Source organism: Channa argus, chromosome 4 (assembly GCF_033026475.1).
Source record: "Channa argus isolate prfri chromosome 4, Channa argus male v1.0, whole genome shotgun sequence".
Taxonomy (NCBI): Eukaryota; Metazoa; Chordata; class Actinopteri; order Anabantiformes; family Channidae; genus Channa; species Channa argus.
Genome location: NC_090200.1, coordinates 17,286,109 through 17,313,987, shown reverse-complemented (window position 1 = coordinate 17,313,987; position 27,879 = coordinate 17,286,109). Strand labels below are relative to the sequence as shown.

The 27,879-nt window shown below is 40.4% G+C and overlaps 2 protein-coding genes across 8 annotated transcripts; one reads left to right on the top strand and one right to left on the bottom strand.

Annotated features, from left to right (window-relative positions):
• Nucleotides 1-115: 115 nt before the first annotated feature.
• On the top strand, nt 116-27,879 carry mapk8ip2 (mitogen-activated protein kinase 8 interacting protein 2). 7 transcript variants are annotated; one of them, XM_067501684.1, is made up of 14 exons: nt 118-812; nt 10,959-11,064; nt 16,369-16,608; nt 16,710-16,788; nt 17,779-17,880; nt 18,411-20,649; nt 20,797-21,005; nt 21,624-21,717; nt 23,539-23,711; nt 23,809-23,918; nt 24,043-24,165; nt 24,531-24,601; nt 24,691-24,789; nt 25,423-27,879. In XM_067501684.1, the coding sequence occupies exons 1-14, from the start codon at nt 748-750 to the stop codon at nt 25,493-25,495; spliced, it is 3,783 nt and encodes a 1,260-aa protein (XP_067357785.1). In that variant the 5' UTR covers nt 118-747; the 3' UTR covers nt 25,496-27,879. The 7 variants fall into 7 exon arrangements, 6 of the variants coding, with proteins under 6 accessions (XP_067357785.1, XP_067357787.1, XP_067357783.1 ...); XM_067501682.1 differs by having other exon boundaries at nt 121-812; nt 17,779-17,982; nt 25,423-27,878; XM_067501683.1 differs by having other exon boundaries at nt 123-812; nt 17,779-17,982; nt 21,642-21,717; nt 25,423-27,877.
• LOC137126260 (gastricsin-like) lies at nt 6,076-9,323 on the bottom strand. Its single transcript, XM_067502816.1, has 9 exons — nt 9,179-9,323; nt 8,923-9,061; nt 8,677-8,794; nt 8,264-8,382; nt 7,714-7,913; nt 7,492-7,608; nt 7,163-7,310; nt 6,867-6,965; nt 6,076-6,742 (listed from the first exon to the last, which is right to left on the bottom strand). Exons 1-9 carry the CDS (start codon nt 9,232-9,234, stop codon nt 6,578-6,580), a joined length of 1,161 nt encoding a protein of 386 aa, XP_067358917.1. The 5' UTR covers nt 9,235-9,323; the 3' UTR covers nt 6,076-6,577.

Sequence of the window (27,879 nt, the reverse complement as noted above, 5' to 3'; positions counted from 1 at the left end):
AATTCAGAATTAACATGACTGTCATAAGCAGAATGCTGATCGGGACCAAATAAACAAAACAAATAATATGCATACTCATCTGAAAAACATTCAAACGCTTGTGTTTTCCGGGGAACTCCTGGGTTCCCCACCCAATGATTTCTAGTGGGCGTCTGTTGCGCTACCTATTATGCTACTGGTGTAAAGTCACTGGAAACACCTAATGAACACTCTTTTCTACTCCACTGTTTTGTTGCTTGTCGGATCCGCAGCTCTACTTGCATCCACCCAGGACAGCCTGCTTATACGGTACTGCCACTGACGTTATACCGTCTCTGCTCCACACCCCCTCCTCCTCTGTTTCTGCCTGTCTCCGCACTGCTGGCCCGTATCCGTTGTGTGTCACCAGCAGCATCACAGCAGCAGACATTTGGCGAGCGGTCCCATACTGCGCTCTTATGCTTCGTGTGGATCTATCGGTGGAACACAGGATTGGTTTTTGATACAGAGTCGTGTTGCGCGTTGTGTCTGAAGATCATTTTCGACTTGACACCCCCTCCTTCCCTGCTTGTTTGGATGGTTGACTGCAGATTTGATGGTGCTGAGCAGGTTTGTCTGATTGAAGGCTTGCGGCCAGGGGGGCAACTGCGGGCCGCAGAGAGAGAAACCTCTGTCCACGGCTGCATCCGTCCTCAGTCCTTTGATAGTGAATGGACTGCGCTCCCTCCGTGATTTTCTGCAGTTGCTCTGAGTCATTTGTGGAAGAAGATGGCGGACAGGGCTGAGATGTTTTCCCTATCCACTTTCCATTCCCTCTCTCCTCCTGGCTGCAGGTAAGAGCTTACATGTAGAGCACAGTGGGATGATGATGGGGAACCATGCGCACGGTTAACGAGAGAAAAAAATACTAAACGCTAAAAACAAGAAACACACCTGTCAGTTTTGTTTTGATGACTGCGGTAAAGCGCTTACTCTCAGCCATGGGATATAAAAGATATTCTGAGTAACCTGGAAGGCCTGCTACTGCCTCCTCTGCGCGCCAGTGTGTGCTGCAGCTGAACGGTGCTGTTTATTTGGGTTTCGGGGTTGATTGTGATAATGAAGACTGACGTTTTATAAGACAGCTGTTTTACACATTTGTCGAAAGTGTAAAGATGCCTAAATAACAAAATACTTAACAAAAGATTGATCTTTAGCTATGTCAGTCGGCTACGACAGTCACCATGCACCCTGCGCATTCGCTGTTAGAGGCCCACGCCCTATTGAGTCCAACACAGGCAAGGGCATGTGGCTGAACAATGATTTAAGGAAGTCCTACAGATAGTGATGCTGTTTCAGAGTCTCTAATCTGACCTCTGTCATACAAAATATGACAAACCTGCATGCGTTTTTTTTCCTGCCCAAGGACTGTGACCGGGGATCTACTGAGATAGTATCTGGGATTCAGTTCCAGTGCTCTCTCCAAGGTTGTTACTGTTAGAAGACATGTTATGGCATTAGAAGAGTGTATTTGCTTTGTAAATTGGACCTGATAAGCACCTGAAACACTTGTGTGGTTTGAATTTGGATACAATTGCAACGAGGCTGCTGAAATATCCAGATGTAATTGTGTTAGGATGCACAGAAATGTAAGAGTAGAAATAGAACAGATTTTATGTTGCTCCAAATGCAGAAAGCTCAAATGCAGGACATATAAGCATTTTCCTGACGGTGCCTGCCTCCACATTTCCCATGTTCTACAAAATAAAATCACATTAGCAAGCCAAGTCCCAGTGGATTTTATATCCACAACATGCACTCATGTGGGATTTAGTTGCACACTGTAGCCTCATGTTAGGGATGGATCATATCAGATCAATAGACCTGATGTTTCGCATGACTGCCGGTGACCTAAGTTCAGGACACAGAGCCAAGCATTAGCCTTTATATCAATATTTTAAATTTACATATCTGGCAAACAGCCAGTGCAAAAGAAACTTTATTGTATCAGAGGCACGTGTCTCCATATTCACACCTTTGTAAACAACAGTCACTGATGTCGAAAACATTAAATCATTTTAGTTCACTCCTCAGCTATGGATTGTTTTTAGTCTATAAAGAACCACCAAATCAGTTTAGTTGAAAAGTGGTGAGCGCAGAATATAGAACTAAAATGAGTATTTGCAGTGTTGTTTTCATGTAAATGTGTGTGTGTGTGTGTGTATGTGTGTGTGTGTGACTGATTCATGGATGAAACCACCAGTGGTGTGATGGTGCAGTACAGTAATCTGCCTTACATAACCCTAGCACTGTTTCAAATGGGCAACATAATCCATAAGAGAGCCCACTTTCTCTCATGGGTATCAACAAATTTATTTATAAAATGTATCCTGCACTAAAGGAGTACACTCTTTCCTTTGGATATACAAACTTTAAATGCTGTATGACTCTGTATATAGGCAATACTGTTCTGTTTCTAATGTGAGCATCAATAGCAGTCCAGGTTACTTACTGGTTACCAGGATGGCTTAAATTTACAGAAATATTTATTTAAACGCATCCAAGTATGCTGTGATTTTGCAGCACAAATACCTGTTGTGGTGTGCTGAAGCCTAAAACAAATTCACACAGTGAGCAGAGTGCCAATTACCATTGCTTTAGAATTCATTGATTATGTTTTGTGAAAAGCCTTGTACATGCTGTCTAGATTTGCAGAGGATGCATTGTTAATGCAGCCCGATGGCAGATTTGTTGTTGATGTTGTTTTTGTTAATGTTGGATAAGTTCCATTTTGGATCTAGTTCCAAGTTAATATAATTTGCTAAGCTCTGAGTTCAAAAAGTCACTTACTGACTATAGGAATCTCTTGTATTTTGAAAATACAAAACATTCACAGTGATTTAGCAAAGCAACAAAGAGAAGAGCTGATAATCCTTATGTTGTATTATTAAATATTTACAGATTTATACATTTTCTCACTTAAATTTGATCAAAGCTAACTGGATAACTCAAAGGTTACAATACTTTGTCTTTTGCAAGATTAGGTGATTTCAGTGACTTTCATAATCTTTTATGACAATAAATTGAATATTTTTTCCACTGTTGGTTAGACAAAACAAGACACTTGAGGATTTTGACTTGGATTTTCTGAAACTGTGGTAGACATTTATCTTAAGAAATATATACTTAAATATACTTTATACATATATAAGGTTTGAATTTGAAGATTTTAAACAGTTCTAGCCTTATTTCACAATAATCTATTAAAATATTTTAAAAGTCTAGTCTATCACAAATTTTACAATAAGCATCTTTGTGTTTTCCCCAGTGTAGCCCTCTCTCTGTAAATCTCATGTGTTTAGCAGTCGATGTTCCACTTTCCTTCAGTGCTGTGAAGGCTAATGTAGAAGGCAAAGGGAGGAGGGTGGGTGGTAGTGGGTAGGGTTTCCATGGGGTAAGAAGCTTAAATCACATACAGACTCATTTTAGCTTAAGCGTTCCATCTCTGCTTGCCCCCCTGCTGTTTTTCTAACTCTGTTTTTGTGTTTTTGTATTTCACCACTTGTATTTCACACTATCAGACCTCACAGTGGCTGTTGCTCTAGCGTGTTTGCATGTTTAACAATAATTAAATGAGTCACAGTTATGCAGTCCATAAGAATAGTTTTCCCTCAGCATGACGGCAGTGAATATTTCCCATCTATCAGCAATTTTCACTTTACACTGCATGACTTTATTAATCTAAATCCAGCCAAACCTATGCATCATCTCTCTCTTTGATTCAAAAATGGCTTGATCTTCAGGTTTGGCTCTCACACAGACAAAAGAGAGTGCTTCATTAGGTTATATGCATGAGTCATGTGTGTGTGTTTGTGTGAGCGCGTGTGTGTATGTGCGTGTGTGTCTGTGTTTGCATGGGGGTCTGGATATGTGTGTGTCTGTGCATTACTGGAGACTGACAGTGGGTGTAAAGCCTGAGAAATTGATCTCTTTAATGAGTCAGTAGCAACCGCATCAAATGCTCTTGTCTTTTAGAAGTGATGTCACCCAGAAGCAGGTGCTCACGGTTAAAAGGCTGCTTAATTACAGCAGAGATCCCACCACCCATTAGCCCATTTGTAGGTATGCTTTTGTCTATTTAATTTCTTGGCAGATTTTAGTTTTTCTCATGCAATGTTTTGATTTGGGGCGTTTGTTGTTTTGCTAGATTAATTTGGTGCAAATGTGTTTTTTTAATCCTATGAAATATCTGCATTTAAACCTGGATGTTACTATCAATTATTCAAGTTGAGATAGTCAGGGAGAAAGAACAATAACAAGAATTCACACAGAAATGGAAGGCCTCAGTAACTGCAGTGATTCTGGGTGTGCCATTCCAGCAACAATATGAAGCATCAGTGATGATAATTTTGTGCTGACTTGTTCTCTTGTGGTAGGATGTAGCTCAGCATGTCATTTCAAAATAGCTGTAGACTGATCTGGTTCAGAATGTTTTTTTTCTGAGCATTAGCAAAGTGATGGTTCTCTCCCCAGCTTCAAATTCAAAATATTAACAGTGATGACAAGCTGGCATGGACTGGCTCTAAGGGACATCACGGTGCGGTGTCGGATAAATGGGGAGTGGTGCACAACATGGTGTGACAGGCGCAGCGCCCTCACTTGAAGGCTGCACCTAGTGGGAATATAGAGATATAATGTCAAAATTGCAGTGGTGCCTGCATCTCACTAACTAATGCAAAATTTAAATCAGAGTAAATTTTCTAAGTATTTCAAAAATATGTAGAACAACAAAAACATGAGAACAGGAAGGTTATAGCCTTGTTGATCCCTGAAGTGTTTTCATGTTATTATGTTTATGTGCAACTGGAGTCAGTTAATATGTTCACTCTGTAAATTAAACTAAAAGGAGAGAAAAAAGGACGTTTAAACTGATGAGCTGTTACAATCATTACTGATAATATTATATATAATTTAAATCTACTTCTTTATTACTCATGTTGTTAAAATAAGAGACGTTGTGACAGTGTCATTTGTGGTATTATTCAGACTTCACCTACTTCACCAATCTTCAACTTGCTTTCTATGGCTTTAATTTAGGTTTTAATTCAAGTGCTTTTAAACTTCCCTCTGACTTTCCTGTATTAAAATATTTCTCTGGTTCTAGCTGATGTCATCTGGGGGAGCAGGTTCACAGTGATTACAAGCTCCATAGTGTGAGCCACAAGATAACATAAACTGAACTAAAGGTTCTTCCAAGTGATGCCATTGTGAGGCTTTTCTCAACTAGAAGTAGAGAAATGTTATGATAGACAATGGAGGTTTAATGGTATTTATGTACATGTACTTCCCAAACTACAACCAAAAAAGCAAGCTTAAAATCAGTGAAGGCATCCTTTAGTATTCAGTAGTGGCAACATCGCATTTCAGTAAACATACTCTTTAAATTTCATTTTATAGGGTGGCCCCAAAGGTCAGATGTCTGTTGTATCGCATATTCTCACCATAAAAATATGCTCTGTGCTATGAGTCAAACAAAGCTTTTTATTTCTCCAGAGCTCTTGTATTTTCTAAATTAAACATTTCCCATTTGCCTACAGGATTTCATCTTCCTTGTCCACCTCAGCACCCCTTTGATTACCCTCCTGTCTCTCACAGCCACTCCCCAAATACCTAACATGGCATTTGTGTGGTGGTGACAGCTGCCTTGGATACAGCTGCACTGATGTGCTGTTTTTCCACTGTGAATTACACAGCTTTACACACTTACACCTACAAACACAGTTTCCCTAAAGACTTGGATTAGCAATGACCTCATTAGCAAGCTCCTCTTTGGTGAAGACAATAAATTTGTGATTTTGAAAAATTAGTTCTAGTGATATTTTGTTTAAGACTAAATGACAACACCTGTCACTTAAGTACACCACAGTACAGTACATAAATCAATTTCGATGATGTGTAAACATATGGCTTCTTCTTCACAATATACAGCTTTAACTTACATTTGTGGATTGCATGGCGATTTTTGTTCACAGACAGTGATTTCTGGAAGTGTTTTATTGTGAATATTGTGAAAGATGTTCGATTGTAAATAAAATATAGGTTGATGAGATTTGCAAATCATTGCATTCTGTTTTTATTAACATTTTCACATATTGAAATTGGGGTTGTATTTAAAACTACCAGTAGTTCTGGGAATAACACACATGCACGGATATGACATATACACAGCCCGCACAAAAGTAAATTATAGAGCGGGAAAACCCTTTAACCCAGGAGTTATGTTGTTAGGATAATGAGGGCTAATTTAGAAAGACGAAAGGTTAAAACAGTTGTAGCGAGCATTTTCCCCTTTATTCTGCATCAGAATGATTCAATTCCATAGATACTTTTCAGCTTTGCCTATTTTAAATAGACAGTGTTTGGCAAAGATTTAAAACACTTATATAGCAATCCTTTGTACTGTATAATTACAGTAACAAATATATTAACTAAAACTAAAGCCAGAAATGTCAAACTAACTTTACAAATCCCCTGGTTGTTATTAGTTTTGGAGAAGACAGAGACCTAATCATCATTATCTGTTCAGGTTTATGGTCAGATGAAGTTACACTGATGAGACTTAGGCAGCGGTAGCAAAGCCCACACGGTTGTTGGCACGGTCATAGACAGAGTAGTACTCTCTCAGGAACACGTCTCCAAAGATCCAGAGGGGCTGGCCATCCTGAGAAGGCAGGTAGGTCGGGGTAATGCCCACTGAGCAGTACAGGTATCCATTCTGGTTTTGCTGTAAGTGGAGAAAAGGGAAAGTCCATATCACTGCAGGCATGCCCAGAAAAAGACATGCCATGTACAAATAAGGGGATACAGAGTTGCACAGATATATGCTAAGCATGCATGCTGTAACTTACCTGGATGATGTAAGCAGAAGGAGGCAGAGGGAAGGAAACACCACTGATAACAAAGCTGAGAGTTGGCAAGTTGTTGATCTGGCTGCAGTCCACCATGTACTGGACATCAAGACAACAAAGAGATACATTTGGACATCTGTATATTGTTTCATGGTGTTTGTGCTTTATCTACTTCTGACGTACACTTATGTTTCATATGCTCATACGGGCACAGTTGGATCTTAAGAAGTAAAATTAATTCTGCCTTACTAGTTGGGTGCTTCAGCTTTGTGTGTGCAACAGTTCAATTGTCTTACATTGCCATACTGGTTCTGCTGGGCTCCAATGGCCTGCATGATGTTACTCATAAGCTGGCTCGGGGCTGTCAGCATGGAGGTTCCAGTGTCCACAATGGACTGGCAGCCCTGAGAGCACCAGCCAGTCTCCTGACCATTGATCTGGAACCTACAGGGTGCATAGCAAAAGTTTTTATTTTTTTCAACCAATCACAAAATACTCAGTAATAACTCAAGGATCATTTGTGTGTCTCTGGAGATTCTCCATCTTGAAGCAAGTGCTTCTTGATGGTCACTAGATTTCAACATGTTAAACACTTCAGGTTGCTAATATGTTGAGAAACACCAACCCTTGGACACCAATCTGCCAGTAGGTCTGAGAAGTGACAGGGGTCCAGTAGATCTGGCCCTGGTACATGTTGGTGTCCACATCTCCAAAAGAGAGCTCACTGCCCTGCTGTCCTCCCCTAAACCAGACAACAAACCAAAACTTAGTTGCAATGTAGAGAAACATTTTCCTATATGTCATTCTGAATATGTTTTTCTAAATACATATCTTAAGTCAGTTGTACCTAGACAGGTAGAAAGCAAAAATGTCAGCATTCAGCAGGTTTTGGGACATCATGTTGTCCATGACAGGGGTCTCTCCTCCAGCTGAGATAGATGGGTAGGACAGGCCAAGGATGCCATCAAACTGGGCCACCACAAAGTTCTGACCGGGCTCATTTGTGCTCAGACCAATCTCCTGGTTTGTGATAGTGATCCCCCCAACCTACGAGTTCAGTACATTAGGTTTCAGACTACAGCTTCTTTAAATTTGGTATGAATGTGGACAACAAGATAAATAAAAAAGTAGAGGTAAAAGGTGACTTGTTGACTCTACCGTGACTCTATCAAATCATTGCAAATAGTCTTCTAATTCTACCTTAGTGTGGGTGTCTTGCTTATGCATATGTGGATATTTTCTGATGTTTTTACTAATTCAACATTTAAGACACACAAAACAAAACAAAACTGCTGCATGATCTTTGTCTATTGTTACTTGCCAATGTTGCAACTCGGACCACACCATAGGTAGCGGGATTTGTACTGCGAGGCATTTGTTTGGTGGGTGTGACTCACATTGACAGTGTCATATCCAAAGACTCCATACAAGCTTCCAGCTCCATAGGGCAGGTAGAAGGACTGTCCGTTGGCACTGTAGGTGGAAGACTGCTGGGGGTTGAACTTTGTGTGTGCATCTGTAAATGGCATAAATTTGGGTGATCTCTAGAGCCATTTGCCTTACCCATGAGCCTTTGCTCATACTGATAATTTATGTGATTACAGAAATCATTAACCAGATTTTAGGGTTTCCCTAAGATCAGAAATGCCTATTGGCATGTTTGTAGTTACACTAAACAGAAATCACATGTTAGTAATCTATTGAAAACAATATGCCAAACTGCAAGCTCTGCATGCCTTTATCGTGAGTAATTCATCTGGAGAAGTCATGGACATGAAGTGTAGTATAAAGCTTGGTAGTTTGTACTCACTGCAGGCCTGAGTGTTACAGTAGATGGAGTCCACCCACAGGTTGGCAGAACCGGTGTCAAAAAGCACCTGGAATGACTGGGGGGGTGTTCCAATGCTGATGGCTCCATAGTAGGTGGTCTGGTGAAAACGTTAAAAACAAAGAGAGGAACAGAATGAAAGAATGGACAAACCCCTTAGTCAGTTAATGCTTTCATTTAAATATTTTTTACAGTATGTTAAAGTGGTGTTAGCCTAGGACATCTTACATCAGCATAGTTGTTGATGTACATGTTGGCAGTGGCGAGCTCATAGGGGTGGTACTTGAGCGCTGGATCCTGGTAAGGCAACTCGATCCCTTTCTCTCTCAGGGCCTCACGCATAGACTTGTGCTTCTGCAGAGGGATCCTGGGCAGGAGGAAGAAAAAACGCTATGTTTTTGAATCAATGGCTTTGTTCCTCAGTCACTTTATGCTAGACTTAAAAAAATAATAATTAACAAATACACAGAGCAAGTGTTCTTACCTCACGATTCCCTCTGCGAGCACCACCAACACCAAGACAGCAACAAGACACTTCATGATCCCCCCCGTACACACAACACAGCACTCCTGGATGGATACAACTCCACTTGGATCTGAACAGACTTTATATACACCTGTTTGCTCCCATATCAGTCAGAGTGTTATCAAAACGTTAGTCATATCAGTTCAGACAGGGTGACCCTCAGAGCCTTTTTCTTAGAAGCTGTATGGTTCATTTGCACATCCAATATAACATGCTCCACAAACACAGTCAAAACCTCCAAATCAAACATATCATAAATGACTGATATCCCAAATTGTTTGTGGTATAGCCAATAGAACAATCTAACTATAACTACTATGTTAAAAACCTCACCTGAGCATTTAAATTTGGCTTCTTTAGTAATTAAACATATAATAAATATTGTTTAATGTACCGTGATCATAAATGTACTGAGGATCAGCACTGAGTTTTCAGCATGATAATCAGCATAATATAAAGGAAGCCAAAACATGGTATATGATAAATTTGACTTTAGATTATGAATACATTTCTAGCCTCTTGTATTAAGAGCTCTCTTTTCTTTCTTTTGAAATTGCCTGCATGCTGTTGGAAATCATCAAGATGCGGTTTTAGCAGAATGTTATCTGACTAGATATAAAGTCAAGACCAAGGTCGAGCTTAAGAGTTTGTGTGCGACTGTATTTTTTCCGAGTGGAAACCAAACGTGTTATATCTAGTATCAGTACTATCTTAACCAAACAATTTTATCCAAAAGTTTCTTGCCAGCTTATCATAACTTTTAATATTTTTTTAAATTGATAGCTTTTTTCCTCTGATAAATTGAAAAACACTGGAAAGTTTTTAGTCTTTTTTATGTTAAACGTCATTATATGATTTACATTTTGTAGCTTTAAGCCATGCTGCTGAAAACAAAACTAAGTTTAATCTTTGTGCTGAGATTGAACTGAAAATATTACTTGACCAGACAACATACACTGTGTTAATTAACCTAAAAAACACTCTACCTTTAAAATCCCTGCTTTTTTAAACTTTTTGCCAGTAGAACTTTGTTGTACATTAAACAATCCAGTAGCATGCAGGAAGCAATTACTGTGACTTTTCATGACCTTCCCCTGTTTTAGTTTTAGATGCGTCAGCACGTCCTCATTTGTCCCTTATGACCAATGACATTTTGTGGACGAGACCCCTACATGATTCTGTGATGTAAGCTTGCATCCATATATACTGTGTGGTGTATCCTTTTCTTAGTAAGTAAGCTGCAATGCAGTATTTCCCTTAACACCTTCCAAGTCAACTGCCTGCTGAAACTAATGGGGCAAAGATGAGTGAGAGTCTAATCAAGAAAACTTTCAACACCATGGGTCATTACAGAGACTCATACACTTCCCTGCTGTAGTGTGCTGGTGCTCCTTACTTTCAGCTCTGTTAATGACATTCATCACAACTCAAACATGTATACAATAAGATTCAGGAACTAAACACTGATATTTTTTTCCGTATTTTATTCAGTACAGTATGTGTTGCAGTTATTGGGAGCCACTGAAATGAATCACTTCTTGTTAGTATGTTAGTAACAATTAAAATGTATGGAGCCTTAAAAGTCAGAGAAGATATAGTTTATGTTTATGTGTTTTCCTGTGTTCAACATATGTGGACAACCGAAATCAATGATTGGAGCATGAAACTGTCATATTGCAAATATCAGTGCTCTTGTTCACAACATTTATTGAACATAATGTGCATCATGTATTTCCAGGCCAGCCCACGACATCAGTCTGGAGGAGTTTGATGATGAAGATCTCTCTGAAATCACAGATGACTGTGGGATTGGACTCAACTATGACTCTGATCCATATGAAAAGGTAAGGCACATATTATTATTTCTGTTTCTTCAATATGTAAAAATGGCTCATGTCTGTAGTCATGTTAAATTGTTGTTGGCTCAGGTTAAATTATGTAAATTGCTGAATTGTCTTGCCAGAGAAACTGGTGACTATACACATATCATAGTTGATTCATCTGAAAGATCCACAAATAGAAAAAGTGTAATGAAAATAAAACAAATGAGTAAGGAAGATGAAGAATGACTGGATCTACAAAGTCTGTGTTGATAACTGCTTGACAGTCTATGGCCATCTAATGTCAGCATCAGTGTAGCTTCAGATTTTTGTCCACAGGCTGAGTAGCATTGCAGTCATTACAGTAAAGACCATAAGCATCACATATCCATGTTCTAAACCTGGGACAAAAAGAGAAACATGCAAGGTTTTGGTGACCAAAGTGTAGTACTCTCTATGTACTTCTATTATCATACAGATTATCATCACATATCATACAGTAAATACAGTACATAGCACGGAACTCTCAAAAAACTCCTCAGTTTATAATTGATATTCTGAGCAGCATCCTATTCAAGTGGCTGTGTCATGAAGTATATGCTAATAATTGAGTCATTAACTGTATCATCCCACATGTCTGACCAGCTTAGACCTTAATTACACAGTTTCTAAGAATTGCCGTCTCATATCCTGTCTCCCTCTTCCTCTTTCTTTCATTTTTCTTCACCCTGGGACGTAAATGTTTTATGGTGGTGGCGTGGAGCCACAGCTGCAGCAGAGGGTGGGTGACCCAGTGCAGTTTGCTGCTATGCAGAGACAACCTCCTTCCCTCCCTCTATCTTTTCTTCCTCCCTCTCTGCCCACCTCTTCCTCATGTGTCTCCCTTCCCTCCGTGCTATGCAGAGTGTTGCTAAAAGACATAGCTCTCACTCCCTGTTTCTCTCCATCCCCATTCTGCCTAAAGCATTCCTTCTCTGACTTTTTCCCCTCTCTCTTTTTCCGTTTTCGTCTTAGGTGAAAGGGAATAGGGATTTAGCTCAGGGTTGGTTGGTATGCTCTGAAGGCAAAGCACTTCTCATAAATTTGTACTAGATATTTATTTTTCTCCAGTTTAATTCAGCAACAAAACGCCAGGCTATCTCAGGGCCATTAATGCTCACACTAACACCTATGGACAATCTAGAGTCACCAATGAATGGTAGGTGCATGAACTGTGGGAGGAAACCGGAGTAATTAGAGGAAAGCCATGCAAGAACATGTAAACTCCACAAATCCGATTGGGGGCCTTCCAGCCAGCGCTAACCAATCCACTACCATTCACATAATACATTTTTCATTTATGTATGATGATCCTGCACAGCCAACAAGGTCCGGTCCAGAGCCGGGATAATATGGGAATACGGCGTACAAACTCATGCCAAATCAATGTGAAGTTTCTGGTGCGACCCCTGAAGGGACAAGCTCTCTCATATATTAATGATATCATCAGATTTGGTCAGTTCTCCTTATGCAGGTACCTACCTCCTTCTCACTCTGGCAAGAGGTAGAACCTGAGGTAGGCAACCACATTTTTGCGGTGACTCTTCCTCCGACAGTACATACCACTGTCTTTGTCCTTTATGCCTCCTACATATGATCACACTCACCCTCACACACACTTCACAAACAAGCACAGGGCAGAGACAATGTCAGTTCTTGTCATGTTACATTGTTGCCCAGAGAAAGTAATCTTGCTGACATGGAATGGACAGAGCATATACCCAGTTGGCCTCTGAGTCCATGCGTCCACATTTAAATAACAGAGGAAGAAAGGCGAGACAGAGAATTTTATGGCATTTCATTTTGCCTAGATCAGTAGGGTGGGTGACACTTTTGTCAGCTCATCAGCAGCAGCTGCCCCTCCCTTATGCATCACACTGCTGATGAAGAGTGTAACAATTAGTGTATATCTTTAGACTGATGAGGAGGGGAAATGGGATTTTAATAATCAACAAAAAAACAACAGAGCACAAACCAACAAAACGCCCTCCAAAGGGAGGTCAAGACACCACACGCTAACCAAGGGCAAAACAGACGATGCATAACTGTGAAAAAGAATTTAATAAAATAGTAAAACAGAAATTATCGTAAAACTAATAAGTAGGAAGCAGGAACGAGGAAATGAAAACAACGAAGGTCAAGGCTCAGGACAGAGAGTGGCTTTTGATGTTTATGTCAGTATGATAGTGGGCAGGATGCCTTTGATGTTTAGGAAAAACTGTGAGATTATCCTCTAGCCCCAATCCCCAACTCTGATTAATTCCAATTTGTTACGGCGGTTCAGGTCTTAATCTGCCTTTAGATCACTTCTTAGCCTCTGTGACAGGAACACACACATACATTTGAACAAAAGCTGAGTGACATCCAAAATGGCTTAAAGTTACTTATTCTGACGAAATGGTGATTACTGGCCAAATACAGAAAAGCTGTGGCAGTTCTCAGACTGTCCTTTCTCAGTAATGTCACATGGTGTCAGGTTTGACCGTGTAAGGTGTAATTTATTTTTTTCCTTTACCCTTTAATTTTTTCTCAGTATGTGAGTTAACAAACATGGAGAACATGGCAGAGAGAGTCCTTCCCTTTAATACTTTCCTCTCTGTCTCTCTTTCTGTCTCACCCACACAGCTGTTTTTCCTCATCATGCCTTTGATTATTCACTTCCTGTCTCTCTAACATCCGCCTCTATCTCTGCAGAGCCCTAAATGAACATGTATAATTCAGTATTTGACAAAGCAATGGTGTCTATGTCTGACATTTGGTATTTCAGTATAAAATGTGGACATTTCAGAAACATTAATATATGGAGGCCATCACTCACTATCTCCATTACTGGGAGGCTATTAAACACATTCAAACTCCACCATAAATCTCATCCAGATTACAAGCACCAATACATTTGGAAAATAAGCTTTAGGTAGGCACACATGCACCCTCACACAAACACAATTAAAATAAACACAACATAACCACAGTATGCCTTTGGACATAGTAAATAAATGTAGAAACAATTTTGTAATGGTGGTGATTATGTACTGTACTTAGCTCCTTCTTTTTATCAATCAAATGCAATCTAATTTTGAAAACCTAGAAGACATCAATCATATTCCCTTTTAGTTAACTGATTATTCTACAAAGATGAGACTAATGGCTTGACAATGAACTCCAGACTATGTAGCTATGAATTGATGCACCCATTACCATAGACTATGCCCATTAAAGCCTATTTGAAAAGCTGATTGCAACCAGATCTCATCCAAGGCACAGGTGATCAGACACATCCCTCACATGTAAACTAGCTATGTTGAATTTGATTCCCAGTCAAGCTACAGTCACCAGCTGGTGTTTGCTTGACGATCATGTCCTCAGTTTCAATTATCTGTCCAGTGCTTTAAGTGAGAAAGATGGTTTTACAGTTCAACTCAGTGCTTCTTCTCGTCCCGAAGCTCACTTGTACACTGGTTCTGCCATCTCACAGTCTTGTAGTGTGTGGCAGCAGCGAAGACTGTACATAATTAGTTATGTTGAACAAGCCTCTGGTCTGCTAATTAGAGAGCACAAAGCTGATTTGCTTTTTTACTGTGACAGCTTATTGCTATATGTGAACAACACACAGGTGTGTTTTTGACTGTTGAGCAATACAGTTTATCTGGGTTTGGGTGTGTTAATGAGTTAAATTCATTCACAATGCCTCGAAAGAGGCAAGGCCAGGAAAGGTTGCCTGTGTACAGTAAGCCTTCTTGGCTGACAGTGTAGGGACAGTTACAGAGCTGAGGGAAATGTCCTTGGGAACTGGAGACCATGGGGATCGATTCTCGCCAACACATAAGTCTTATTTATAGTTCGCTACCTTTCTTTAAGGCTGCCTGTCTGTCATGGCTTTGCTAAAAGATTTTTCCTGTGCAGATTGTTCTGCCAGGCAGATCTCTAAATTTTTACAGTTGGAGTCATAGATGCGTGACATTACAGGTTACATATCTCTAGTGATGTTTAATACAGGTCACTGTCAGGTAAAACCATTGTGAATTATCACAAAGGAGTTCTCATTAAATATAATTGTAAATTGAAAGGTTTATAATCACACACCAATACAAAAATCTCTCAAACCACTAAACCGAGATAAGGTACAGATAAGTGTTTAGTAGGAAAGACTTTGCATATTCATGTGCATCTTGTAGGTAATAGATTGCGTGTTGATTTTTTTTCTGCTGTGGCTGTGAAGTCAATGCACCAGGCGTCAGCAGAATTGTGTGCAGTGGTTGGCGAGAAGGTGAGCTTTGATTCCTCCATTAAAAAGACTGCACTTAGAGGCACAGAAGCTGCTGTGTTGTTCAACCTGCAAACCAGATAAATCAATCACTCAGTTTGCTTTATCAAATTCAATCTAGGGAAGAGGAGGAAAATGATTGGGATAAAATATTTGTTGCAGCTTCCATTGACATTATTATCACTCAATCAGGGTTAGATTATATTAGTGTGACTCTTTTTTTTTCTGCTTATAGTAGGTTATTAATGGAATTCAAACCAATCAATTAGTGTGATTAGATAAACAATTCCAGCTATAGCAAGTGTGTCTTGTCACAGATGATGCAACTTTAAGCTATTAAGGTTGGCATCAATAATCTACTCTACTATATTGACCACACACATACACACACATGGACACACACTCATGGAGGCTTGGTCTCTTAGTCTTAAAAATCCTTTAGTGCACCACTTTCCAGTAAACCAGCTGAAACCGGAGAGATCTCAGATTGATCCACTCTCATTTTATTGCCCCTCCTACCTTTTTTTCCTTTCTTCTTTCTTTTTCACATACAGAGTCGTGTTTTTCTGTAGTTATGGAGATACACGATGCATTCCTAAGCCCCTTCACTTCATCTTAACCTTAAAAATGAAATTCCCCTTTTTTAATTGGGTGGAGGTACATTAACTCTGCTATGCTGATGCTGAAAGCTGCACTGCCCCACCACACACATCCTAGGTGCACAAACCCAAATCTGAGGATGCACAAAAAGCCTGTCAATGAAATGTACGGCGGCTGTTTATATGACCTTTATTGACGAGAAACCTGCTACATTGCTTTAGTTGTTTTTTTTTTTACAGATGCTATCTGTGTAGTTAAAGAAATCTGTGTTGCATGTTGTTCATCTGTGCTCTCCTAGTGCTATACACTTTTCTCTTTTTTTTTGTCTCACTTCATTATAGTTTCCCATCTGATGTCAGAACAGAAGACACTGTTTCATTCTGTCTTCACATAGCTCTTTCTCTCCATTTTGTTTCTGGGGTCAGGATTCCCTCATTCTGGAGAAGAATGACATGCACCACCCAGTCTGCTCCTTCCAGGATGACTTCCAAGAGTTTGAGATGATTGACGATGAAGATGAGGACGAGGAGGAGGAAGAGGAAGATGATGAAGAGATTGATCCAGATGCACCCCCATCCCCCTCTGCCTCGCCTCCTCCCTCCCCTACTCTTGGTACACTAAAGAGCAGACCGACCACACTGAACCTCACCACTGCTGTGTCCCAGGTAAGCTCCTTAACAGTGAGCACCGATTTTATATAACAATCACTCTTCCATGTATTTGAGTCTTTGACCTTAAATATCTACCCCTCTCTCTCTCCTATTAGGATTCTCTGAACAACAACAGCAGCCTGTCCCCAAAGAAAGGAACCTGGCAGGACTCTTTACGAAACCCTGCTTCACAGGGTAAGTACAAAAGCAGGTGCCTACGGTAAATTACATGTGCACTGTGATTACGTTTTCGTTTGTATTTGTATTCATTTGTCTGTCCACTACATGTTACATCACACAAAATGGCAGTAATTTATTTGGTAAAATAAATATATTGTTGGATTAGTATTCAAGCATTTTCATTGCAATCTGCATTTATTTAATTGAAAAACACTGAATCGGATAGGGCTGTCCCGACTGTAACTCAGTGCCTTTACAATAAAAAAATCAACATCCACATTTAATTTGTAGGATATAATAATATACATAAATCTGCCACATTCTTAGTAGTGACAAGTAGTGACAGTTGACCTGCACAACACTTATCATCTTGTGACAATGGCACCTGTCAAAGGGTGGGACATTAGGCAGCAAGTCAACTTTAAAGGGTAAAAAAAGGAAACAATGGAAAATTTAAGGAACTGGTGAATGAGGAAAAGGTCGGAGCATCTGAAAATCAGCAGGTCATTTCGAGTGTTCCTGGTGTGCAGTAGTCAGTCCCAAAAGTGGTTCAACGAAGGACAACCAGTAAACTATGCTCACTGATATGCATGAGGAGTAAAAGGTAGTGCATCTGGTCTTATACCAAGAACACACAGTGCATTGCAGCTTCTTATTCATTAGGCTGTGTAACCAGAGGCTGTTTTAAGTACACATGATTAATCCTGTCTACCACCACAAGCTCCTACAATTATCATGTAAGATATCAGCACTGACCTCCCAACTTGCAGGATACTGTGCAATAAGAAAAATTTAATAATAAACTATATGCTTATGAAATCCACCAGATGAAAACATTTGACATTTACTAAATCATTGAAGCTCCAGGTTTAGAGTTATGCAACAATTTTCTCACATGGGCTGTGTCCTTGTTGCCTTCAAATTAAACTCAACTATTATAAATAATAATGTAAAAACTGCAGCTATTATACATAGTTAGAAAATAAATGTCTACTCTACCTCCAGGCCGTCTGTCTCCAACCCACTCATGTCTGGAGGATGGTAGCCATGTGACAGGCCAGTGCCCAGGCTCTCCAGTTTCCCAGGCACCAGGGTCTCAGAGCAAAGGTACTCCAACAAAACAGACAGGGGAGGGTGGGAACCCCCAGTCCCCTCACAGACCCCTCCTCTGCGACATGGAGGGAAACAGGCAGGAGAGACCAGAATACGGTAACAAGAAGGCCAGCCCAGCAAGCTCATCCCATGAACATCAGTGTCATGTAGTGTTGTGCTGTGAAAAAAAAATGATGTGATGTGAATTTGATGTGTTCAATGATATACAAGTTCAGCAAAACACTGTCATGCTAATTTTTTCAAGCTAATTTGCACTATTCTACTTTAAGAAGTCAAATTAGTTCTTTACTCATTAAGAAGTTTTGCTGAACGTCCTCATCCCTCATTCTTTCATTAGTAGATTATGAGCTGAACCTATCTTTCCTCATTATTTTTTTCTTTTCGTCTCTCTTTAATTGTCCAACTCCTCTGACCCTGTCTCCTTTCTCTTTTTGTTTTCCTATAAATAATCTAATTCATACTGTTCTGCTTCATCCCTTTGTCTTGTACCCTTTCTTGATTCTGAACAAATTTTGTCTTCACAGGCTCATTTGGCCAACATAAGTCCCACCCACGCTCTGGAGACGAAACAAAAGCCGACCCTTTAATCCAGACAACCAGAGTATCCTCCATAGATGAGCATTCCCAGTGTTCAGACACAGAGGTGGACCATGACCTCAACAGCGATCACAACCATAAACACTTAAATCGTCGTGCTACCGACACCTACACAATCACCAGCGAGTCAGGTATGGAGCCAGAGAATGATCTAGACCCTGATGGAACCAGTTGCTGCTTGTCATCTACTGCTCCCATGGGCCCCAACGATGGCGCAGACACACCTTTGTCTGATGAGGAGCTGGACAAAGACTTTGAAGTAGAGTTCATGTGTAAGGAGGCCTATGACATGGTGTGTAAAGAGAATCAGTCATCATATGTTGAATTTCCCTCCATTGAACCCTTTGAGCCTGCCTCCTTTTCCAGCTACATGTCCTCCAGCCATTCAGATGCTCTTGACCAGTCTAACAGTTCAGATGCTGCAGCCTCTGCTATACAGGCAGCAGCTAATGACTCCACCTCTCCATCCTCAGACCCAGGGATAGCAGATATGAACCAGCGAGGTTACATGACTTCAGACCAAGATAAGGATCTCAGCTCTCCAGGCTCTGACTCTGACATTGAAGGGGAGCTGGAGGCTGCTTTTGCCTGTGGAGGCCCTGTAGTCTCCAACATGATTTCATCTATATCAGAGACAGAGCTTGACCTTACCAGTGATGACAGCAGTAGTGGACGCTCATCTCACCTCACCAACTCCATTGAAGAAGCCAGCTCGCCCACATCAGATCAGGAATTGGACCCAGATACAGAGTTGGAGCAGGACAGTGGAATCGTTGGACTTAAGACGGCTCTCCTTCTGGGTCAGCCTGACCCAATAAAAGAAGTATCTCCTCTGCCCTCTCCGTCCCCTCTACCCTCACCCACTATTGCTACACCCTCCCCAGTTGACTCACCTGTCTTACCCCCTGAGCCCTACGATGATGGTCAAGGTCTGATGGGGTTACAGATTGTGGATGATGAGCTATCCTGTGAGCATCAGGCTGACCCAGACGAAACCCTTCCACCAGCCCAACAATGTGAGGACAGCCTGTCCAGACAGATGGTGCTCCAGATAGAACCAGACCACAGCCTAGAGAGCTTCAAACGTTCCTTCTACCTGCCAGTGGGACCCAGGCTAATGCCAAGTACCGATGAATATGATGAAACAAGTGAGGGAGACTCAGAGTCAGAAAGTGAAGATGAGCTGAGTGAGAACTCCGATTCACCCTGGCTGCTCAGCAACTTGGTCAACAGAATGATCTCAGAGGGCTCATACCCCATCAGCTGTCCTGAGGAGTGCTTCAAGAGAAAGGTGTCTGTTTCTGATACTATCTCACCATCCTCAGACATTGGAGAGGCAGATGGTTTTAATGATGAGGACCAAGAGATGAAAGCAAGGTTGGAGGGATCAGAGGGAGAAGAGAATCCAGGTGAAGTATACAAAATGGAAAGGATGGATCCAGGAGAAAGAAAAGGTGTTGACTCTTCAAAAGAAGGAGATGTAGTAAGTTCCTGTCTCTATATGAGCAACCCTACTGGTGACACCATAACCCCACTGATTTTAGAGTGCTGTACAAATGACAGAGGATCCACAAATACCAATTCGCTGTTTACCACTAAAGACTTGTCTGTGATGAACTTCACAGAGAAAACATCAAAGAATGTCAGGAGAGAGGAGGAGGATGTAGAGCCCAATAATGATTTAATTCTCCTGGAAGGGAGGAAGGATCTGGACTCACCAAGCCTCAGTGAGAGCGTGGTCAGCGACAAAGATGAAGGTCGAGAGACTGAGCCCAGGCCAACAAGCCGTTCCTCAGCCTCTCTTGAGCGAATCACAGAGGTCAAACACAGTCTGACACTGGACATCCCCACTGCCCAGACCAACCGCTGCTTCAGCCTCACCTATTCCACAGACAATGATGAAGAAGAGGACGACGGTGACTCTTATCCATACCTGGGTGGCTTGAGGAAGCAGTCTTACACAGGTAGTGACTTAGAACTTGACAGTTCACCCCCCATTGATTCCAGTGTGCAAGAACGTCCTTTATTGGACCATGACCTCCCACTGTGTGAGAAAGAGCTCTCTCCGAGGCAGCCCAATGAAGATGATGGACTGGCCTATGACTCTATGAAGTACACACTAGTGGTGGATGAGAATACTACACTGGAACTCGTCAGCCTCAGAAGGTATGCCTTTGGCATTAGTAAATGTGCAAGCCCCAGTATAATGCAACATGCATCTGAATATAAACAGAGCATTTGCAAGGTTATAAGTAGTTTAATGGTAGCTACTAGTGGCTGTCAAGCCTTAAACTGAGATTTGAAACCTCACAGGTGCACCTCTGTCCTGAGTGATGATAGCGAGCTATCCACACTATGTGATGAGGAGACTTTAGGAACCAGTGAGGTGGGCTATGGTCAAGATGATAAGGAGGTAAGGCCAGAGCTGCTCAGTTCTTCAGAGGACTCCTCCCCTGAGGCTGACCTCCCATTCTCCAAGAAGTTCCTCAATGTGTTTGTCAACAGTACCTCCCGCTCCTCCAGTAAGTAACATACAAATTTAAAACATGTTGGGAAATACTCAAACTCATTTATATCTTATATCACCTTAACCTTAACCCCGACGTGAGAGTAGTGTCTTTTTTGTTTTTTAAGTAAATGTCAACAAGAAATCAAATGTATATTTTTCTAACATGCTAAGCTCTTTTAACTCAAAGCAAGTAAAACTGTGGGCTGTACAAGATATGCCCAGCAGCATATCTGCTAAAAATCTCTATTTGTGGTTAAAATGAATATACTGCTTTTCAAGGTTTACCCAATACTATCAGCATGATGCATTTATGTGATCTAAATTTGGCGGTGAGCTGACAGAAGACCTTCCCAGTGCATCCATCATCAATCAGTGCTCTCATTGCAAGTTTCATATCTCTAATGAAGGGTGATTTGCATAATGAAGGGCTCATTACAAAAGGCTTTCATTGCCATTTCTTTTTTGACAAATCCAATTAGCTTTCATTTAGACTTCCTCTCAGAAAGTTTCCATGTTTTTTCTCAACAATTTGGTTAAAAAGTATTCAGTGTATTTTATATTGGATCTTTAAGCTTTTGGTGTTAGTGTAAAAAGATCATTTGTTTTTGGCATATTAAAACAGTCAAATTAGTGTCATTTTGCCACACAGGCACAGAATCCTTTGGCCTTTTCTCCTGTACCATCAACGGAGAGGAGAGGGAACAGACTCACAGAGCAGTCTACAGGTAAGACAACCTGCAGTTTAAGTACATTATACAGTGCGTACAGCCTTATTTCAAAATGAATTAAATTCATTATTTTCCTCAAAGTTCTACAAACAATACCCCATAATGACAACATGAAAGACGTTTGTTTGAAATCTTTGCAAATTCATTAAAAATAAAAAACAAAAAAAATCACATGTACATATATATTCACAGCCTTTGCTTAATACTTTGTTGAATCACCTTTAGCACCAATTACAACCTCAAGTTTTTTAAAGTATAATGCTACGAGCTTGGCACACCTAATTTTTTTGCAGTTTCTCCCATTCTTCTTTGCAGTACATCTCAAGCTCCATGAGGTTGGATGGGTCAGAGCTGATTAATCAAGTTTGGGCTCTGCCTAGGCCACTAAAGGATATTCACAGAGTTGTCACGCAGCTATTTTGTTATCTTGATTGTGTGCTTAGGGTCATTGTGTTGTTGAAAGATGAACCTTTGCCCCAGTCTGAAGTCCATAGCACGCTGGAACAGGTTTTCATCAAGGATGTTTCTGTACATTGCTGCATTCATCTTTCCCCCAATCCTGACTAGACTCCCAGTTCCTGCCACTGAAAAACACCCCCACAGCATGATGCTGCCACCATCATGCTTTACTGCAGTGATGGCATTGGTCAGGTGGTGAGTGGCATTGGCATTCAGGCCAAAGAGTTCAATCTTTGTTTCATCAGACCAGAGAATGTTGTTTCTCATGGCCTGAGAGTCCTTCAGGCAGGCTGTCATGTACCTTTAGATCTCAAGAGGCTGACTCCAATCAAGGTGTAGAAACATATTAAGGACGATCAGTGGAAACAGGACGCACCAGAGGTCAATTTTGAGTGTCATGGCAAAGGGCATAAATACTTATGTACATGTGATTTTTTTAAATTTTTTAATTTTAAATATATTTGCAAAGATTTCAAACAAATTCCTTTCACGTTGTCATTATGGGGTATTGTTTGTAGAATGATGAGGAAAATAATGAATTTGACCCTTTTTGTAATAAAGCTCTAACATAACAAAATGTGGAAAAAGTTACGCGCTGGGAAGACTCTCTGGATGCACTGTAAATGCTGAATAATAATAAAAGACTGAAAAAAATAATTGTTTTGATAGATATTAGAAATGGCCTAATGGTAAGGATTGTGCATTTCCTTTGCTCCAGTTTTCTAATTGTTATTTTGCATATGACAGGCCATGTAGATAAATAAAACAATATTTCTGCAAGACGTCTTGGTTTCCACTGTGATTAATGGTCATGTGGAAATAAGGAATCACTGATAATGATGTTCGGTAGGGTGACAGATTTATAAGCTAAAGCTGGGCTTAAGTGCTGCAGGGTGGCCAATAATAAGATCAGCTACCACCCTGTGTATGTGTGTGCATGTGTAGTTGATGCGAAGCAGCATGCTCATCCCTTGGTTACACATACATGACATGTATGCATAATCATGCATTTGCTTTACCACAGTCCACTTTCTGTAACCATATACCCACATTGAACTCTCCCACCGCTATTTTTTTCTGTCCGCTATTTCATCATCCCTCATTCTCAGCTCTCCACCACAAGTCACATGAAACTCAAACAGATACGTCCTGATCAAATTAACCCCAGTCCACACAGTCCTCTTTTCACTGTTGATTACGTGGATTGGGTGTGTCTTTTATAAATCAGAATCTGGAAGATAGCAGCAAAATGGAACTGAGAACCTCGGTTTAATAGGATGCTCAGCTGTAGGGGTAAGGATACCACATTTAAAGGAGGTTTTGCTGTTTTTTCATCACCTTCTCTGCTGCCATCTGCAGGTTTATACCGAGACATGCAGACGAGCTGGAGCTGGATGTGGATGATCCTTTATATGTCGAAGAAGAAGAGGATGACTACTGGTATAGAGGCTATAACATGCGGACAGGGGAGAGGGGTATCTTCCCTGCCTTTTATGCCAGTGAGGTCATAGGCCATTCAAAGGAACTGTTGGGTATGTGCAGAGATACACCTACTGTCTTTTCTTCTGTTTCATTGTCAGTGTCGTAGTAATCCCGTTACTGTATGTATGTTGATGTTACACCCTATAGGAATGAAAAGAAATCCAGCATGGATTGAGACTTTTAGCGTTCAGTTTTTGGGGTCTGTTGAGGTACCTTATCACCAAGGCAATGGCATCCTCTGTGCTGCCATGCAGAAGGTAAGAAAAGATCAAAAGAGAAATGCACACTCAAACACACAAAACAATGAAAAAATATATATATGCCCAAACAGTATGTGCTATGAAAAGGAAATTTGCTTTACCGTGATTTTCCACCCGTTAGATTGCGATATCGCGGAAACGGACGGTGCATTTACGACCTCCATCTCTGTGTGAGTTGGAGATCAGCTTGCAAGGAGTGAAACTGATCATGTGCCTGGAGGATGAATATGATGTCCTTGATGAAGTAAGAACAAATGAATGAATGAATGCGTTGCTGCGATTCAGTCATCGTATTTCAATGCCATAATGTTGTATTAATGCTCCACTCCTGATTTATTACAACATTCCAAACTGCCTGCAGGTTGAAAATACATGTAAATGGAACAGGACTTAGCATCATAAGTCTTTACTTTAATACACACTTATCTTGGGATTATGAATGCAGTCTACATTAAACGTAGAGTGTCACGATGGATCTTTAGGTTAGAATAGCTTATATGTTGAACAGATTGTAGCCTTTTGATTTGGAACACAAATAATATTCACTAAACCTGACAACATCTCTTAACATTGCTCCTCCTATCTGTCTATGCCACTCTACATCTTTAGTTTGACAGATGTAGTCACTTCTTCCAGATGAAAAACATCTCATTCTGTGGATGCCATCCAAGGAACAGCTGGTAAACAAAGCCACCAATCTACACTCATGTGATCAGTGTATAGTGTAACATTAAACTGATTGCATCATATGTTTTTCTTTTCTCTGCAGCTACTTCGGCTTCATCACTAAGCACCCAATGCTGAACAGATTTGCTTGCCATGTGTTTGTATCCCAGGAATCCATGCGACCTGTAGCAGAGTGTGTTGGGTAAGTCCAAATTATTTTATTATATCACTTACTCTAAATTAAGAACATACCAGGGGACAGTAATGACATCCCTTTATGCTACAAGCTTAAGTCTAATTCAAGATATTTATTCCAGTTAAACTCTAAATGCACTTTAATTGTGAAGATGCTGAAAATGCTAAAAGCCCTTTAAAACAGTTTTCCTGTACATGCTCTTTGATGGTTTGCTGTTATAGTCTGATCTCAAAGGTTAAAGCCTGTCTTCACCATAGTGGCTCACATCATGCAATTCAGGCTTATTTTATACTCTGGCTTGTGTGTGTGTGTGTTTAAGGTTAAATAATGATTGGAGACTTAATCATGTCTTATTCAGCTGTATTGGGTTTGAATAATTAAAGATGTAGATAGCTCATTGTCTCTGCATGGAATGAGAGCAGGCAGCAGAGTATGGGAGGGGCACAGCTGTATTATCTATCAGCTTCTCTAACTGTCTGAGGAACAGAACAACAGGAACAGAACTACACTCCTACCCTCTCTTTAACTAAGCAATAGATTGTGCTTCTCAACATTGTGAAACAACATTTGAAATGTGTGTGCTGCCTGCTAACTGCTGGCAGGTTATCCATGCTCTCAGGCCTTATGTGTTTTCTGTAGACGAGCCTTCCAGGAATATTACCAGGAACATCTGGAGTACGCCTGCCCCACCGAGGACATCTACTTGGAGTAACGAGTCCCTCTTTGTCTTCTACATCCCGTGTATGTTCATCAAATCTGCCACCAGAGGGCGCTGTCAGCAGGGTCTTCAATGTAAAATATTCTTCTGTATCCCTCTAAAACTGGGATCATTTCTACTGTATGCTAGGCATTTGACTGACTTCATTCATCTCTCTCTCTCTCTCTCTGTTTTTTTTCCATATTTCCATCATCACGATGGAATGATTGCCTGTTTCTTTTATCTTTTTCTATGATATAAAACTAAGACGCTGAGCACCTGTTTATTTAAAGGTTCCTCTTTTGAAATGAAAACAATACACCTACTACTGTTTCACTTTTCAATGCATGGCTAGTAGGGTTACTGCACACAGACACACCAAGAAATACACATATCCAAGTGAATAGCAAGCAGCTCAACAATCAGTGAGGGAATGGTGTAGAATCAAGAGTTGGTGTTTCATTAATTGTAAATATGTATTTGTTAATTATTGACAAACTGCTAATTTGATTTCCAGTGACACTGGAGGAGAGTATAGGGAGTACAGTGAGATGTCCTTGGTCTGAGCTTACCCCTGTGTTGCGTATAAGTGTGTGTTGTAAATACATGTATAGAAAGTAGACGTACAGGCGCTTCATTCAAACTAATTAAGAAACACTCACAGTTGAGACTAATGAAGGGAATTTTGGACTTAAATGTGTTATGGGTATTAATGGTTCACTCTTACAGGACTTGTAATGACCTGGAATGTGCTTTGAATGTCATTAACCCCACAGATATTTCATTCAGCTTGGATTAGAGCAGTAGCTGTTGACACATTTTGATAATATGACAAAATCATTTTACTTCTGTCCTCAAAACGCACTAGCAACTGACCTTCACCATAGGGAGTTTTCAGTTCATTCAACTATTAAAACTGCAAATAGCAGATCACTTTAAGCTTTGCTATGTTTGATGTGACTTTCAGGTTCAGGAAAGCAAAGGTCCTCTGAAAAGCCATATTCTCACAACTCTGACTCTTTAACTCTTGTTTTCAGTAATGTTGTACTCTCCGTTTTCTTTTGACTTGGCAGTTTCAGTGAGGGAAAAGGATTGACTAGATCAACTAGAAGTCACATGCTGTATGGCAATATACCTAGTCTGCAGTGAAGGTGTGTTCTTGGTATCACAGTGCAATTAAACCATTACTAAATGTTAAAAGAGAGTTTTTGTAGTTATGTAAAGGGTTAGACCTTACTCTTGTGATGGCCGAAAGGGATGACCACATTCCTACATTCATTTATAGCTTCTAGTCAATCAACACTTAACGCAACATTCCCGTTACACACAACCCACACTGGGGGAGTTGTAACATAATGTGGCTCACAGTTTTGCACCCTACATAAAAGAGGAGTGTATTTAAAAATGATGCACTCACTACATTGAAATGTTATCTCACATTTCAGGCTTCGGGGTTTACCACACCTTACTATCCCCACCGTTCTTTTACACACTGTTTAACGTCTGGTTCTGCAGCTTTCAGCCACAGTCCAATAGAACAAACACCTCAGAGCTACAGGATTTTAGTGTTAACATGTTCACTGAACATTTGTATGGCAGGAGGGAGGTGAGGGGTTATCTAAATATATATCGCTGTCAGTTAAATCATGTATATAGAATAGCGAATCTAAGATAGTGCTGTGTCCTTTATGTTGAGTATGTTGCTGAATATGTACATTAATTAAAATAACATTTACAAAGATCACAACCCAACAAAAACCCCTAAAAGAAAACAGTTATCTGTGATCTGCAATAATTTACTTTCAGTGTCCTCTGTTCATACAAAAGGTGTTATCACAGTATCTTTCACACAGGTGGAAGTCGGGCTCCTGCCAGCTCCATGGCTCTACAGACAGGCTTCAGCAGCACATTTAGGGCACATTTGTGAGATGTGAAATCATTAGTGTGTGACACACATACCAGACCAACTGACCAATCTGCTATTAGAGCTGAATAGCGACTGAGTCAGATGCCACTGGAAAACTATTACTGTGTCTTGCCAATTATAGTAATCGCATTTCTAAGCTCCAACAGTGACCCATCTTTGATCTATATCTATTTGCTTATTTTTCTATCTTGTTACAGTCAACTTAAGGTCCTTCTTTCCACACAGCTACACAAAAAACCTGAGGATGATCTACTCCCATATAGCGGCTAAATCATACATTACCAGTTTAAACAAACTTTTAAATTTATTACATTAACACGATTCTTCACTGTATACCTAGAGCAAAACAGTATGTGACAGAACAAACATATCCTATCTTGTATCTTCAAAAACAAGGACTTGTAAAATTCAAGGGAAAACAGAAAAAAAAGACAAAAAATTCACTCTGCCTTGTCATGGGTTTGGTCTAATG

Bases quoted from the DNA above. Each gene is read 5' to 3' on its own strand.
- mapk8ip2 (XM_067501682.1), top strand. From the start codon at position 748: ATGGCGGACAGGGCTGAGATGTTTTCCCTATCCACTTTCCATTCCCTC. The intron at 813-10,958 runs GTAAGAGCTTAC...ATGTATTTCCAG, and splicing joins CTCTCTCCTCCTGGCTGCAG to GCCAGCCCACGACATCAGTC. The intron at 16,789-17,778 runs GTAAGTACAAAA...CTCTACCTCCAG, and splicing joins ACGAAACCCTGCTTCACAGG to GCCGTCTGTCTCCAACCCAC.
- LOC137126260 (XM_067502816.1), bottom strand. From the start codon at position 9,234: ATGAAGTGTCTTGTTGCTGTCTTGGTGTTGGTGGTGCTCGCAGAGGGA. The intron at 7,914-8,263 runs GTGAGTCACACC...CTGAACTCGTAG, and splicing joins TTGGATATGACACTGTCAAT to GTTGGGGGGATCACTATCAC. The intron at 7,609-7,713 runs GTACAACTGACT...TGTCTGGTTTAG, and splicing joins TTTGCTTTCTACCTGTCTAG to GGGAGGACAGCAGGGCAGTG.